At 39.0% G+C, this 18,114-nt stretch overlaps 1 protein-coding gene across 3 annotated transcripts in view; it reads right to left on the bottom strand.

Annotated features, from left to right (window-relative positions):
- Positions 1–2,658: 2,658 nt before the first annotated feature.
- The window catches only part of IFTAP (intraflagellar transport associated protein), a 60,006-nt gene continuing 44,550 nt past the window's right edge, over positions 2,659–18,114 (bottom strand). For all 3 annotated transcript variants that reach the window (XM_032641669.1, XM_032641668.1, XM_032641670.1), the window contains exons 6-7: positions 10,908–11,047; positions 2,659–2,896 (exon numbers count right to left, since the gene is read on the bottom strand). In XM_032641669.1, coding sequence (XP_032497560.1) covers positions 2,738–2,896; positions 10,908–11,047 — 299 coding nt within the window. In that variant the 3' untranslated portion in view covers positions 2,659–2,737. The remainder of the gene's footprint in view (positions 2,897–10,907; positions 11,048–18,114) is intronic.

The raw sequence follows: 18,114 nt of genomic DNA, 5'->3' as shown, positions 1-18,114 counted from the left end.
ATTTTACATTTATAGCATATTTTAGACACTAAGTTATCATCAAAAATAAATGATCTGTATTTAGATGTCATAAAATTTACAACTGAAAAAGCAGATTCACATACCCAAGTTGTTCCAAATGGGCTTGAGAGTTTTATAATAAGTGCATCAAATATCAACTTTATATTTTAAATGAAAATAACATTTAAAAATCAGTTCCTCAGTCACACTAGTGGCTAGTGGCTATGATGTTGGACAGGGCAGCTGTACCATAATTATTTGTTTATACATTTGTCTTCCCCACTATGTCAGACCATGTCTAATTTACTTGTATCCTCCCCATTGCCTAGCATAGGCAGCTCTACCATAATTATTTGTTTATACATTTGTCTTCCCCACTATGTCAGACCATGTCTAATTTACTTGTATCCTCCCCATTGCCTAGCACAGGCTTGGCACATAAATGGTGTTTTGTGAAAGTCTTTTGACTAGACAAAGAAAAATAGATGTGGAAATCACCTGACTACAGCAATATTAAATCAAGAGCGTTTTTTGTAAGGAATATAAATGGCAGTTTCTATGAATATCTACACACACACAAGCACAGGCCTGTATGAAAACTAATTAAGACTAAGTACATTTGAAATTGGTGCAGCTGGTATGGAAAACAGTATGGTGGTTCCTCAAAAAAACGAAAAATAGAGTTGCCATATGATCCTGAAATCCCACTCCTGGGCATATATCTAGACAAAATTATAATTCAAAAGGATACATGCATCGCAATGTTCACAGCAGCACCATTGACAACAGCCAAGATACGGAAACAGCCTAAATGTCTATCAACAGATGAATAAAGAAGATATGGTGTGTGTGTATATATATATATATATATATAATGGAATACTATTCAGCCATAAAAAAAGATGAAGTAATGTCATTTGCAGCAACATGGATGGACCTAGAGATTCTCATACTAAGTGAACCAAGTCAGAAAAAGACAAATAACCATATGATATCACTTGTATGTGGAATCTAATATATGACACAAATGAACTTATCTAGGAAACAGAAACAGACTCACAGACACAGACAACAGACTTGTGGTTGCCAGGGTGTTGGGGGGGGGGGGCAGGGGAGGAATGGATGGGGAGTTGGGGATTAGCAGATGCAAGCTATTAGATACAGCAGCAGTCCCCAACACTGTTGGCACCAGGGACCAGTTTCGCGGAAGACAATTTTTCCACAGAGTAGGATGGGAGGGGATGGTTTGGGGATGATTCAAGCGCATTACATTTATTGTGTACTTTATTTCTGCTATTATTACACTGTAATATATAATGAAATAATTATACAACTCACCATGATGCAGAACCGGTGGGAGCCCTGAGCTTGTTTTCACTTGCCACTCACTGATAGGGTTTTGATATGAGTCTGCAAGCAATTGATTTGTTATGGTCTCTGTGCAGTCAGACCTCTCTGCTACTGATAAACTGTATTTGCAGCCGCTCCCCAGTGCTGGCATCACCGCCTCAGCTCCTCCCCAGATCATCAGGCATTAGATTCTCATAAGGAGCACACAACCTAGATCCCTCGCGTGTGCAGTTCACAGCAGGGTTCGCGCTCCTATGAGAATCTAATGCCGCCGCTGATCTGACAGGAGGCAGGGCTCAGGCGGTAATGCGAGCGATGGGGAGCGGCTGTAAATACAGATGAAGCTTTGTTTGCTCACCTGCCCACTGCTCACTTCCTGCTGCGTGGCCCGGATCCTAACAGGCCACAGATGGATACTGGTCCATGGCCCGGGGGTTGGGGACCCCTGATATATAGAATGGATAAGCAAGGTCCTACTATATAGCACAGGGAACTATATTCAATATCCTATAATAAACCATAATGGAAAAGAAAAAATAGAAATAAAATATATACAGTCAAAGAAAAAAAAGACTAAGTACATTTGATGTTACTGATTCCTTCAATGATAAAAGTTACTTCATACATACTATTCCCCCTTCGTCTGTGCCTTCACCACTTTTTCTCCTCCCTTTAAAGCATTCGTGGGTATTTTACACAATTAGCACTTCCTAATAGTTTCTACATTCTCTAGTTGTCTTCTCTATCCGTGCCTTCCCTTCTCAAATGATACTGTAAACTTCTGGAAATAGAGATCATTCCTTGTACTTTGTAACTTTCCTCACACATGGCTGAACAGCAATAACAAAGTACAAGAATTTAATGTATGAACATATAATCAATTCTCAGACGCTTTCTTTTTCAGTAAAGTCTTTTCCCAATCAATCCTAGAAGCCCAACCTCGCAGCACTCACATTCATACCACTATCTCTGGATAGCTGAGACCAGTGACCTATCACATAGTCAGTTCTTTGTGTTTTGCATGTTCAACTGCTCTTCCTCCCCAAGGAGGCGGGATGAAATTTCCAGTCTTTGTTACGATACCCAACATTACCTAGTTTCCGCACTCTCATCAGATGGACCCTTCTGTAGGCACCGCTTCCTGTCCCCATTTGCCACCTCCATCTCCCCCTACCAGCCATGGATGCAGCCATGTGACAGAAGAGAACTCTGTAAGGGTAGAGTCTCATAAAACCCTATAAAGTTTCATCTCCCTACTGACAAATAACTCTGATAAATCAACGCACACACAAATTTCCACAAAAGGGATTATAGTAGGTATATATTTTATTCTAATGTTGCTCGAATAAGAACAAAATAAAAATAAACACGAAGATGTCTTGGTGGATCAGTCCCGGGGTTTCTCTAAGTCTGTGCTCTTTCTCTTTTGCTTGCATAGCTCTTTGATGGTATCTATCTCTGCAGGAGTGAACTTGGGGGTTAGCATCACAGCGTCATAATCAAATTCTCCATCAAGTGAGAAGGGCCGAACTTCACCTCCGACTATCTATAAAAGGTAACAAAGGAGGAAAATAACATATAATCATTGTAAATGAAGATAAAGTTGAAAACATAAACTCTCTATTAATATTTAATTAAACTTTTTTTAGAGTTCAGCACTCTGAGCTGATTAAGCTGTTTTTAAGTAAAGGAATAACTTCAATTATTCAATTTGACCTAATTTAAGCCTCTTAATATGCCCCATTTGTACCATCCTGCATCTGAATGAATATCATTAACTAATTCTGCCCACGGCAAGAAGAATCAGAAAGTCTCTCTTGCAAACATTCATTACATTTTTACCATTTGTAGTGTTAGGGCTACAGGCATATGGAAAAACTAAGAGTTATATTCAAATGTGAGAAAATATACCTTAAGATTTTGGTCAACCTTAAGGACACTTTTACCACTTACTAAAAAAGACCTGTAGCAATAAAACATCATTTTCAAAGATAAAAATACTCTCTGCTTAATATACTTACTTCTTCAGATAATACTTGGGCCAATAGCAGCAGGAATTAAAACACATTGTAGCACCCTAAATTAAAAAATCCAGGATCCTTTCTTCCTACCAAGAATTTTTAAAATATTACAGAATTTATCTGCAACTCAGAGTAGCTGCAAAGAGATGTAATACTTTTGTATCTACTTATTCATAATCTGTCAATTTTAAAGACTTCCTAAAGGAAGGTAGATTAAAAAAAGCATATTTTCCAATAAACAAAAGAGATTTAATGCCTTAAATCTCACTGTATCACCCCTTAAAAGGCCTCTCCAAAAGGAAATGGTGTGTGATACAGTGAAATCACCCAGCACCTCTGTGTCGCTCTCTATTATGTATGGTGATGCTGAAATAATTGAAAAGGATGGCTTATGCAAGAATGAAAAAAATGCCCTGAAGCTATAATCAGCTTTCAATATTCTTGCATGGAAAATGATCTCATTTAGTGGCTTTTGCAATGTTCTTGAAAATGGAGCATCTAGCTCAGCAACTGTGTACTGTTACCAAAGGTGCAAAAAACAAAAACAAAGCACCCCAAAACATGAAAAGTAGATACCTCCTATCTGTTTAGCAAGTTGCATCTTGTAGTTGGGTGTGCAGCGCTAATAGCAAACACCCAGCCATCTATCATCCTTTCTCGGTAAAACCAGCACGAGAACAAATTTCAGATACTTGCTCACTTCCTCTTTGTTAGAAAGTGTCTGTGTGCTTTCCTGACAAAGGTAATGATGGGAGCTGCCACTGAGTGAGTCCCCACCACGCGCCAGCCCCAGTACTAGGAACCGTGCAGGCATTAGCGGTAATCTTCAAACAACCCATCTTACAAAGCTCTGAAAGGTTAAGTAACTTGCCAAGGCTACACAGTTAGTAAGGAAGAGAAGCAAGATTTGAATCCCGGGCGACCTGTAGATAAAGCTTCACCTTAGCAACAAAAAACACCAGTACAGATCGACCTTGAAGTTTTCACTAAGCCAAGTCATAGCTCTTTGGGAGAAAAGATATTTTCTAAATAAGCTAAAAAATTCTCACAGCCTATCATAAAAAAATGCACTCAAAAAAAAAAAAAAAAAGAGAAAAAAAAATGCACTCGAGGATCCACATAATACCATGACTATCTTTAAAAGAGCAGCTGCACCCTGGAAGCAACTCAGTCTGCCGAGTGGCTAATCTGTCCATTTAGGTCACTTTCTGAAAATTAAATTTATCGTCACCACAAAGTGACAGTGGGGGTAATATGGCTAAGACCAGCTCAAAGGAAGAAACACGGACACAAGGACACAGTATGCTCATTCCCTGAATAGAAGCATCCTCGCCGTCTCTAACTCTATCCAACAGTAAGCGCTGAGGTTTGCAGGGCTGGTCCTGGCAGAAGACGAGAAAGAGCCCCCTCTCTGCCAGGGCTTCTGTCTGAAGGGATTCTTACTGTCCATGGACACCTGGTTGAAGACCTGCCATCCACATGTCCACCAAGTTTCAGGCTGCCCATTGCACTAGGACTTTGAACCCTATCCTGCGGTCTCTAAAACCTGCCTAGACCTTACTAGCCACGCTCACTAGATGCTGTCACTTTGCCTTCACACAGCTCCCTCTGAGGCTGGAAAGCAGGTTCAAATTAGACAAATCCCTTTGCTGAGCTAAAATCCCAGCGAGACCATCATACCACCCTCCCCGCTCCCTCACCCAGCCCGAGCAACCCTCACATGCCCACCTCCCTGCCCTCTACGTGTTCACTCCGTAAACACTCACTGAGTGCTTAATGTGAATTAGATACCGGGAACACAAGGATGAAAAGAAGCAAAATCTGTGCCCATGAGGTTTCATAACTTCAGGGAGAAGATGGAAGTAAATGAGTGATTTCATTATCATGCTCCATGCTCCCCAACAGAGGGATGCAAAAAGGGCTAAAGGAGCACAGAGGGTAAAGTGCTGAAGCTTAACTTAGCCTCAACTGAGTATGGCCACTCTCCAGAAAATCCTACTCACCTCCCCACTCATCACCCCACTCAGGACCCACCTTTTATCAGCAACGCAGACAGACTAAGGCTTGTATGTTGAACTTCCAGACTCTCTGACGAGGGCTGACTCCTGTGACCAAGTTAGTCCTTTCTCCCAGATAGGGTCCAACCCACCACCTTCTTACCCCTCTCCCTTCCCCACGGTCCCCATACACCTTTCGGCCATAATATCCAACAGTATGGAACTAGAGATATAGAAATTTATCCTTAAGTGAAAAGTTTTTTATTTTCCTTTAAGTTCTTTTTCATACACTGAAATTTTTCTCTATTGTGGAGCATGGTTTCCTTCATCAGTCATTTGTTATTAACCGAAACAGCAACAAGAAATAAGTTCCTAGCTAGCCAATAAACATATGAGGCCAACACAATAATTATTCATTTACAATACACTTAAAAATATAAAAATATACTTATAAATGTCTTCAATTAGAAACTGAGTTATTAACAGCAGCTATCATTGTTAGATTAATTCCTTAGGCAATCAATTAAATGCTGAAATATAAAAGCAAGAAACCAAGAATAATAATAATTTCATATCTGCAATGCCAAAATATAATACTCAAGACCTTTTAAAACATTTTGGGGGTATCACTGTCTCTCTATACTGCAAGGTGGCCAGTACATCTCTGGATCAAAATGTCAGAGGAATAGTCTCCTGCAATCATTCAGATATATTCCATTCTTTCCACAAATGTTTATTAAAATCTAGGCACTGTGTAGGTGCTGAGGATACAAAGATGCAGACTTGTATGAAATCACAGAGAAATGAGATAGACACGTCAACAGATCATTGTAGTAAAATGTAGTAAGTACACATGGTATAGTTAGAAGGTGACAGGAACAGAGAAGGAACACCTAACCCAGCCCAGGTTGGAAGGCACTGGGAAGGATTCAGAGGAGGCTTTCTGGAAGAGGTGCTGTCTAAGGTAATAGTATTTAACAAGGTTGAGGGAAGACGAGCTTTGCAGACAAAAGCAGGTCTCATGAACAGGCCAAGTCAGAAACACACAGAATTTCACATATGTGTATCTGCGAGTAGTTCAGTGTTGTCAGAGCAGAAAATGTCAGGTAGAGAGTGGCAAGAGATGAAGACGGTGCCAGATCATGGCAGGTCTTATATGCTACTTTTCCCAGAGATGATGAAAAGTTGCTGAAGGATTTTCTGAAAGCAGGTAGATACTTGGTATCTGTGCATTTCGAATAAATTCCTTCCTTCATTCAAATGTTAACTGAGCACCTACAATGAGACACAGGCGTGCAGAGAACAGGAGGAGACCCTGCCCTCTTGGAGGGTACATCAAGAAAGGTCACTCTGAAGACTGAACAGAGGGTAGATTGGGAGTCAGGAGACTAGTCAGGAGCCTGCTGAAGCAGTCCAGACAAGATCATGAGAACAGGGCATTGAGAGCAGATATTTTAAAATATTAGAAAGTGAAATTAACAGCACTTGATGACTGATTTGGATATGGAAGGGAAGCTCAGTTTTTAACATGTTGATTTGAATATACCTCAAGGAATCCAGATAGAATTGTCAACAGGCAATTGAACCCACAAACCTGAAGCTCAGCAAAAGGTCTGAAGCTGGAGATACAGATTTGGAGACATAAGCACAAAAGGTAGTAACCTATAGATGAAAACACATCTAAGTATGCAAGTGGGAAGAGCTGTAGGTTTAGCATGGAACCCTGAGGAATACCAACTCCTAAGGGAAGCATGGAGGGAAAACCCCCAAAGGAGGCAGGGAAAGAACACTCAGAGAAATACACAAAGAATCTGAGAAGAGCTGGGAAGAGAGAACCAGTGGACCATGAGTGTCAGGGAAAATCAATGGTAAAAAGCACAGTAGACAGTCCCATTAAAATAAAGGCTGAAAATTGTCCATTGGGATGATTGGCAATGATAAAGTACCTTTATTCTGAATATGTCCAGGCAGGTGATTAGACCAAGGGCATTTTGCAATGAACTGAATGAAGAGTGAGGGGAAAGGAAGCAGAGTCAACAAGAGGAGTCGAGTCTGTTGGTTTCTGAAGTCTGTATGAAAAGGGAGAAAAAAGACCAGACAATAGCCAAGGGGGGTCCGAGGTAAAGGGAAGGTTGTTTTTTCTTTAGTTTTCTTTCATTTCGTTAAGGATGGGAGAGACTTAAACATGTTTACATGTTGAGGGCAATGAACCAATAGAGAAGGAAAGAAACAAGGACCCTAACCATCTTATTATACCAGAAAATCACTCCCTGTAGCGAGGAAAGTTTCCTGATTATTTGTTCATTCAATACTTATTGCATGTCTCCTATACGCAAAGCACTGAATTCGGCACTAGTTCTGACTTTTTTGCATTTTAATTAAATAACCTTATAGAGACACACACGAGTGAATGTAGGGTCTTCTAAGACAAGGGGCATATATGTAATTCAAAGTGAACCCTGGTGTACAGTGCAGTTCAGAACACATCACTGTGATCTTCAAAATGACAGCTTTTCAAATACTGTACAGCTGCAGTTCTATTTATACATTTCAGCTGTTGGCTACTGTGGCATACTTTGGGAATTCTCTTCTTTCAAGTTAGGGTCATTTTGAGGTTCTAAGATATAAGGCTCCAAGTTTTTTAGATTGCAAACTGAACTTCTGACTTATTTCAAAGAGCAAAATTCGTGCAATGGAACACCAAATCCCCTGCTACGAAACAGAAAACAACTGTGAATTAAGTTATTAACTTGTTACTTTTGCCTAAGGAGCTGAGAGAAACATGTGGATTTCAGGCATCTAATTTCAAATCTAATTGAAATTTTTTGTAGCCTCTCAGGGAATAGAATTTGTACACTATTAGAAAATTGCTAGTTTTCTTAAAATTGCTCACGTGATTTATTCTAAGAGGGACACTATTACAGAAGGAATCATTTTCATTCACAGTACCATGTAGGCAAATTAAAGTAAATAGAACTAACGCTCAAATCAATAACAGCAGCATTTAGCTGTAGGTTATCTTACACAGTAATATGATAAATAAACTGTCTATACAGGTGAAAAATTTTAGAGTCCCTTTTTTTTTTTTTTTTTTTTGGCGGTATGCGGGCCTCTCACTGCTGTGGCCTCTCCCGTTGCAGAGCACAGGCTCCGGACGCGCAGGCTCAGCGCTCACGGGCTCACGGGCCCAGCCGCTCCGCGGCATGTGGGATCCTCTCGGACCGGGGCACGAACCCGTGTCCCCTGCATTGGCAGGCGGACTCTCAACCACTGTGCCACCAGGGAAGCCCTAGAGTCCCATTTTGAATTGGAAAAACAGGCAATCTCCCATTAAAATACTACAAAAGTTTCTTCAATGACCTCTTCTATATTTTGGGAAGTAGGACAAGAACTCAATTTTTCATCTTCTTAATGTGAATTCTTTTTGTTCAGTAAAGTTGTTCAAAACTTCCAAAATTCATCAAAATAGAGTAACTACGGCAAGAAGTTATTCACAAAGGGAAAGTGGAAGGCTCTTGAAAAACGTTTGACTGTAAGGAGGAAATGCACATGTATAAAAGCAGCGATAAAATTAGGAAAAAAACTCAATGGGTCCAGTCCATATCAGGAAGTTACGGATTCTCATTAGGCAATTAAGAGGAAGTCAGGACATCCAGGATAAGTTTCATCTTTTGAGATTGACATCACAAAAAGCAACTACCATCTCTCACCCAAAATAGCCCGTTGCATGTGCTGGAAGTGATTATGTTCTTTTACCTACATTGGGTATTTTAAAATAAGATTAATACTATTAAACCAAGGCAGAGTTGGTGTGGTATTGTGACTCTAGACAGTCTAAAACATTTCTCTAACAAATAGTGGTTGGAAATTAAATTCCCACCCAAAGTATTACCCTGGATCTTTAAAAAGCAGCAAATTATTCATCTATGTCTCATTTTTGCCAACACAAAAATTGTTCATATCATTTTGATTCGAACATTGAAAAATGTTCACATTCTCTGGGAAGAAATTTATACTCCTTTTAAAGATACAACCATACACACGGTTTTAACTAGCATTTTACTGGCTATATGATTGATTCCAGAAATCATTCTTTTTTTTTTTTTTTTTTTAACCCATCAACTAAAACCATTTTGTAACAATTTCTATAATGGCACTAGGTGCCATTGACCACTGACTGGTCCAATAATTTGTATGGTCACAACGGAAGTCAAGAACATGAACAAGTCTTTAAAAGAAACAGATTCCTGCTAGAAATCACCTTGTAATTATAGTTTCTTAATACTCAGGGAAAGCAATCTATAATTCAAAAAGCGCGTTGAAAAGTGGCTATCTCCGCAAGTTTATCTGGTAAACAATTTGGGGTTTAATATAAGTCTGCAAGCATCCTAGATAGACTTCTGTGATGTCAGTGAACAAAAGTTCTACGAGAAAAGGGCAATTTAAAATTGAAATGTGTGGATTACTTCTGATTGAATGACTGCTTCCATAACATCAAGTGACAAGACTATTACCCAAACAACTAAGTAATCACGAAACACCCTAGTGTTTTTATTAGGAAGCAGTAATAAAGAGCCCTTAACAGCTTCTTGTGCCGATCCCCTTTCATGCTAGAGTAATAAAGGTGATAAAGTCACTACCCAGCACCACCAGCAGCCTTGGTTGGCACACGCTTGTTAAGTAATTGTTGATGAGTTGCAAATGATGGTGAAAGATGGCTTTCAAGTTGTGCATTTGGGAGCATTTACATGTGGGAGACTCCATTCTCCTGTGCTGGTGAAGCGCATGTCTAGATGACATTTCCCAGCCTCCCCAGTGACCAGATAGGAACATGAGACTAAGTGGCTGCCAATGGAATGTGAGCAGAGATGAAGAGCCCTGAGTCCTAAGCCTTGGGGGAACTTGCTGCTCCCATGCTCTCATCCCTTGCCCCTGCAGGTAGGACTGCGACCTGACTTGGAATATGCACATGAGGACAATGTCCTGAGGTGCAGTGGAGATCCAGAGAGAAGGAACCTGGGCCCTGGTAACCCCAGGGAACAGAAGCACCTGCTCATTTTAAAGGCTCTCTACAGACTGTTACATGAGAGAAATAAACTTCTGTCTCCTTTCAGCCACTGATTTATTGTTGGGATTGCCTACTATAGCAGCCTGGCCTTACCTTAACGAATGCAAAATGTTTTTAGGACCTTGGAAACAATAATAAAAAGAAAAGTGGCCAGTGCAGACTAAAAGAGATAAGAAAACTTTCCATCCTTTCTCTTGCGGAGTCCCCAAGTAGCACTGTCCCTGTAGCATGGCGAACATCATGACACATAGTTTCCACGTAAAAACATAATTGCTCTCTCTGTGTGTATAAAAGGGATTATACACATTAGAGAGAGATGGCAGTGAGAGGGACCCAATTAAGCAACCTGAACTGTAAATCTTCCCAAATCTCAGAAAAATACAGAAGCACACGGGTATAGTGGCATTTCTCTGAAAGGACTAGTTACAAAATCAAGGCAATTTCAAGAGGATTGAATTCCCTGTGGAGTACCTCTTCCCTTTGTTCCCCTGCTCCTTTTCCAGTGGGCCTTGGCTTCACTCCAGAGGTAAGAGGCTGGGCCACGGAAGGAATGTAAGAAGGAACACTCATGCTCCTGTCCTGCTCCACCTCTCCTGGAAGCAGCAGCAAATCTGTCGAATACAAAATATTTCACTTGATCCCTTCACCAAGTCCACAATTGACCTAAGTCATCTAAAAGTCTATGATAGTCAAAAAAAATGAGCAAATATGCTCAAGTGAAGTAGGTCCATTTCACAATGCCTGTCCTCACTTGGGAACTTGACTCAAGGGATTCTCCTTTGTATAAAATAGAAGTCGTCAGTGCGTTAGTTTTTATTTTATAGTTGCAATGTTACAATCCAACCAAAAGGTCTGGGAGAAATGTTGTTTTGGGAATAACTTGATCACGCCTCTCACCCTCAACCCAATTTCTACTTCTACAGGAAAATAAGTCAAGAAGATGCTACTTTTGCCTCATTTTGCCATATTTTCCTGAGGGGGTGAAGAGAAAGAAAATGGAGTGCTGATTTCATCCTGTAACAATATGGCAATATTTCAAAAAAACATATTAAAAAACAATGATGCCAGAAGGAAGGAACTTTAACTTCCAGCAGAAAAATGAAATACTCTGTCATACTCAGAACGCATGGCCTACTTCTCAACGCATGCAAACAACAACAGTGTGTTTCCCGCTTGTTTAGCACAATCACAAGAATTCAAAAGCCAATCTTGGTTTTCTGATCGATCCATTAGAAGTGGATGTGTTTCCTTATTTTTGCACGTGTGACAGAACATCGATGCATCACAGACAACTGATGACCTTCCGCAGCTTTCTCTGAAGAGAAAAACAAACAGAAGCACAACAGGATCCCTCCTCCGTCTAAGTTTTCGCAGGACCAGAAAGGCTGCAACCAATAACTTGCAGCTGGCGCAAGATGCTGCTGCCTGCTACTCAGTGATGATCCTAATTAAGACACTAATTAAGTTCTCAGTGGAAGTGATTAATTAACAACAGGCATGCCTTGGTTGTTGCCAAGGGCAGCATGTATGGGGAGATAACTGAGCAGGTACTGATATTCAAAAACTGAAACTTATTTGAAATACGTCTCTCACCGCTACAGCTATCACCTTCACAAAAGACACGATTACAAAATTCTTAAGACTTCAGCAACAGGGAACATGGCAAACAGCCTAGAAACTGAGCACGTGGGCAGGGGGATGGTGAAGAAGGAAGTTCTACTATGATTAATTATTGAAATCATAGAATATGACCTGATTAATTAGGAGAAATAAAAACAGTAATAGCCGGCATTTTACATGCATTAACTCCGCCAATCCTCTCAACAACTCTGTTACTTCCCCTTTTAGAGGCAATGAGCTCTAACACCGAGAGTCACCCCAGCCACCTCACTCACGGCGCCACAGCTGCAGTCTGTCTGCGGAGCCCGTGCTCCTAGCTCACGCTGTCACATCATGAACTTACTTTTAAGTAAGCACTTTCACCACATACATTATTTAAAATCTATCAGATTGTACCTCCAAACTCAGGGCCAAGAAATGTCACTACAATAGCACATTAGCGTGATTAGTAAGTGTTCAGGGCATTTTACAATTTTATAACCAGAAGTAATATTTTTTAATATATATTTCTTTTAAAATTTTTTTAAAAATTTATTTATTTATTTAGGCTGCGTTGGGTCTTCGCTGCTGCGTGCGGGCTTTCTCTAATTGTGGGGGAGCAGGGGCTACTCTTCATGTGGTGCCTGGGCTTCTCATTGCAGTGGCTTCTGTTGTGGAGCACGGGCTCTAGGCACGTGGGCTTCAGTAATTGCAGCACGTGGGCTCAGTAGTTGTGGTGCACGGGCTTAGTTGCCCCGCAGCATGTGAGATCTTCCCAGACCAGGGATCGAACCCGTGTCCCCTGAACTGGCAGGCGGATTCTTAACCACTGCGCCACCAGGGAGGTCCCAGAGAAGTAATATTTTTAAATTCAATAAGGTTGGTGGAAAAACTGGCTTTCTAAGGTATTCCTTTATGAGTCCAAAGCTAACCTCCCTCACTGGTTAGGGGCCTGCCAACAAGAGAGGCAAGAAGAGAAAGGTTCAAGCCTCTTAATGTGAAAACCAATATCTACCATACCCATTGGCTGCCAGTGCAGACATCCCTTTGAATGTGAAATCAAAATCAATCCTGCTTTCAGAGCTATTTAAAAATCTGATGGACAGTACTGTGCACCAAGAGGGACAACTCTGCAATTCCTTTGCTGAAACTCTTCACATCCCTCATGTGTTTGCGAAGAAGGTAGGGTTTTCAACAAAAATGGTTTATTTCGTAAGAATTCCACTGCCATGGGTACAATTCTTTCAAAACAATATGACTCAGTATCCACTGCATTTCCCATTCCTGTCATTTGTTTCTCCAGTGTAAAGGTAAAATGCACAGACGTATAGCTGTTGGAGCCTAACACGACACCTTATATGTAGTAAATTCTCAGCACATACTTGCAGAAAGGAAATTAATTTCCTGCATCTCAACTTTTAAACTGAACAGCAAGTATGAAGAGTCTACCTATCCACAGGACATTGTGAATGATGCAAAATATGTATAGTCCTTTCCCTCAAAAACTAAATTTTTTTTTTACAGGAGTAGGATTTTTATACATAAAATCAGACAATAGTCAACACAAAAATTGAACTGCTTTAACTCTAAATAGGACAGATTTATAAAAGAGTGAAACCAATATGCACACGAATAGTCTGATAAGACACAAGCTATAAAGAAGACACAAGTTATCTTTTAGCCATTTTATAATCACTGATGGGTTATTTAAATATTCATTCTCTCAGGGGGAAAATGATTGTATTCATTGATGATGGGGAATGGAATTTCTGAAGTTCTCTGCAAAGCTTTCCCAACTGAAATCTTATCTTTAAAACACTTCATCTGACCTTATTGTTTCTAAAACAATTAGTTTCCTTCTTAGCTAAATACCACCATCTTGACTGATGTGCTTTGTAGAGTTAAGGCACCTCTCGATAAACGAATCTTGATGTTGGATGGCAAGCCTGGTTGAAAGCATTTCAACCTCTTTCTCAACTACCTGACAAGAACGTCCAACGTTTATAAACTATGTGTTTGTGCCATTTGTCTTTCTGCATTTAGCCAATGACCAGCAAGTCAAAGGCTATAATCATGTAATTTAATACAACATTAAAAAGTAAGCCATCTACCTGACATCTGATAATCTAGACAATAATATTTAGTCTCCCTGTCATATTTATAAAAATTAACCAATCCATTCCTTTGTTGCCATGTAGAAATGGCCAAAATTTCCTGAAATTTCGGGTGTTCCTCAAGACCAAAAAGGATACAGATAAGAAATGCACTCAGGCCTCCTCTGCACATAGCTTCCAGCTATGATAGTTTATATCAGGTGGTTCTTGTTCTTAAAATTTTTTGAAGACCCCAAAGAGCTTTTGTTTATGGGAGTGATATCTATCAATATTTACCATATTAGAAATTAAAATTTCAAATATTTGCTTATTGAATCATTAAAATAATACTATCATATATTAAAATAAATATTTTTATTTAAAAAACCTCTTTTCCAAAAACAAAGAAAATAGAAGAGAAGCACTGTTTTACATTGTCTGAATCTTTTAAATGTCTGTCTTAAATAGAAGAACGCTGGATTCTATATTTGCTTCTGCATTGAATTTTTGGAATATGCTGTTTCAGTTGATGAAAATGAATAAAACTCTAGTCTCACACAGATATGTAGCTGGAAAGGGGAGGACTATTTCAATACTCTTTTTATATAACTGGGGATATTATTCTTTGATACACACTAGATATTGACAAATGACAAAGTTTTTAAAAATAATTTCAATGTGCAATATGAAACCCTTTCAGTAACTTTTTCATACTCTTATGTTAAAATCCATTGGTCTCTCTTACATGTTGAATGGATTGCGCTCCTGTGTATGATTTTGTAACATCATATATTGGTTATTTGGAAAATGGTGGTTCACTGTGTTATGCAGATCTTTCAAATGTTGACATATTTCATTATGCAATATAAAAATCACATGAGTTAACATTACCAATTTTATCAGAAAAGGCTTTAAATATTGGGAAGCTGTCAAGCTCACAGTACTGGATTAAGTTTTCCAAAAATCCAATTTTCACTTGATCCATTGCCAATTTTATCATTGGCAATGAATACTGTCAGCTGTTGTCTTGTAGAGACAGGCTCACTTCATTCTTTTTTGAGAACTATACTTTGTCAGTCATTCTTTCAAGTAAAAACGTTGATCCATGAAAGAAAAAACAAAAGTTCAGCATACCCCTCAATTGCACAAGTGTTTTTTCATGAAAAAGTGTTTTTCATTTTTTCATGAAAAAATTTTCATGTATTTCATGTATATGTGAAATACAACTGTTGTATTTCAGTATGCAGCAGACGAGGTGTACTCAAGCATCAAGGTTTAATAAAATTAATAATTTTTACCACTTCATCAAGGACATTTGCAATGGAAACTGGCATTTGCTTTAATTACAAATTCAGGACAGTGAAGATTACAGTGACTACTAGTATAGTTTGGTGCTTCTACCTTGATTCACACTAAGTTACTAGCATCTTTACCCATCATTGCTTTTGCAACATCAGTGCAAACGTCAGCTTATTTGACCTTCAGAACTTGGGGTTTTCCAAGGAGCTCCCAGACCACATTTAATATGAGTCTGACCTTCCCACCAAGAACATTAGAAAAGCTGAATAAATGATAAAAAATCAACTACTTAAAGGCATTAGAGAGCTACCAGGGAAGCCCAGAACTTGAGGGGCCAAGATCCTGGAGAGAAGGAAAGTAGTGAAAGTGAGTCTAAGAGTCTAAGCTGTTTTTCAACTTATGGCATTTACTGATTTGTAAGCAGAGGCTGAAAAACCAAGAAGTGAAGAAGAAATAGACTAAGAGGCTGAGAAGCTTAGCAGAACTACCAACAGGTTCACAGTGCCGTGAAGATAAAAAACAGAGTTTGGGATCTCCAAGAAGGAGGGGCTGTGATTTACCTTGAAGGGCTACACCCTAGCAGTAAGCAAGAACTAGAAGTAGAGCAGCCGTCATAAAGCCTGAAACCCAGTCACCAAATCAGCTCAATCCCATATTGGATTAAGATGACCTATGACTGCTCTAACTGCTAACAAAATGTTGAAGAGAAGCTTTTCTAAAACAAGATTAAGATAATCATCCAGAGCCTATGTAATATTTTATATACAATGTTCAGCATTCAAACAAAAATTACCAGGTATACAAAGACACCAGATCAAAAGGGAAAATTAATAATATAAATGGACTCACAGGACATCTCAGTTATTGGAATTATGAGACAGGAACTTTAAAATAATTGATTAATATATTCCAATAAATATATTACAAAAATGGAAAATTTTGGCAGGGAACTAAAATCTATAAAAATAGATATTCCAGACCTCTTGAAAACTATAATAACTGAAATATTGATGGCTTTAACATCATATTTGATACAATTCAAGAAAGGATTACTGAACTAGAACATAGATAGTAGAAAATATTTGGACTGAAGAAAGAAAGGAAATAAAAAAGGATGGAAAATGCAGGAAAGAGCATAAGTGATATGTGGGACATGGTGAAAAGTCTGGGCACAGGTAATATCTGAAGACGTAAGAACTGAGAATTTCCTAACATTTACAAGAATCTACAAACCCCAAACAGAATACAAAGTTAACAATGCCAGGGCATGGTGAAATTACTGACAAACAAAAACAAAGAGAAAATCATAAAAGTAGTCAAATGAGGTAAAAAACCTATTACCTTCCAATGTGCAACCATCAGATTGACACTTGGTTTTTCGACAGTTTTCAATAGAGGAAAAATTAACACCATAACAGAATAGAATAACATCTTAAAAATTCTGAAAAAGAAAAATTACAAACCTAGAATTCTCTACCCAGCAAAAATAGAGGGCAATGAAACAATAATATGATAATACTCAATTACTCCAAAATAGGCAAAAAATGAGTGAAGCACATATAACTTGCAGGACAAGTAGAAAACAAAATAGTAAGATAAGAAATTTAAAGCCAAATATATCAGCAGCTACATTAAATGTAAATGGATTAAACACACCAATTAAAAGATGAAGTTTTATTTGTGTGTGTATGTGTACATGCATATGAATAAACCATATGCCACTTTCAAGAGACACATTAATGAAAACTTACTTTGAGAAAAAAAATAACTGAAAAATAAATAAAAGTGGAAATGTAAACAGAGGAAGATTACTGCCCATCCAAGGGGAAGGTCAGGAAGGTCAGGGAAGAGTTACTTCATGGGCGAAGTTGGCATTTGACAGTGATAATAAATCATATTCCTCTACTTTAAATACAGAAATAAAAGAAAAATCCACACAGGAGTCAAAAAGATGGGGATCAAAATATGAGCTTTATAACTAATAGAGCTGACTTTGAAAATAGAGCTTGTCCTGCAGTCACAATTTGCCCTCTTACTTATCAAACTTTCCTTCCAAGTCTAGACCTTGGACTACCCCGCCTGACAGGGAGTCTGCACAGATGACATGAATCCAGCCATGTATAAGGAGAACCTCTTCACATCCCTAGAGCCCTTAGAGTAGGGGCTCAGAGAGTGATACCTCCAGACATTTGTCTAGAGATGGTTCTCAGCTTCAAAGGCATGTTAGAGTCGCCTGGGAAGCTTTAAGTACTGCCAATGCCCAGGACACACACCAGACTACTGGGAAAGGATCTCCAAAGGCAGGATCCAGGTATTGTCATTTTTCTTTAAGCTCCTCAAGTGATTCCAGTGTATCTCTCAGGTTGAAAACCACCATGTAAGGCAGACCTGGGCCCCTTTTAAAGTGTGTCTACTATAAGAAAGGTGACACAGGCACAGAAGAGAGGACATACACCTTCCAAACAGCATGAACCCAAAAGAAGAAACAAAATGTCTCATCTATACACATCAGTTTTTTCCCATAATCTCTCCAATTAGATAATGCCTTCCTTTACCCTTGGGGATACATAAATAGAGGAATTATTGAAAGGGTGGAATTATCATCCCAATTCTGTTCTCTTCTCAGGAATGGAGTGGAAGCATATGGCTTTCAAGTTTGAATTTAATAGATGGATAAGTTTGCACAT

Source organism: Phocoena sinus, chromosome 8 (assembly GCF_008692025.1).
Source record: "Phocoena sinus isolate mPhoSin1 chromosome 8, mPhoSin1.pri, whole genome shotgun sequence".
NCBI classification, from domain to species: domain Eukaryota; kingdom Metazoa; phylum Chordata; class Mammalia; order Artiodactyla; family Phocoenidae; genus Phocoena; species Phocoena sinus.
Note: the sequence above shows the minus strand (reverse complement) of the source record. Positions and strands in the feature narration are given on the sequence as shown.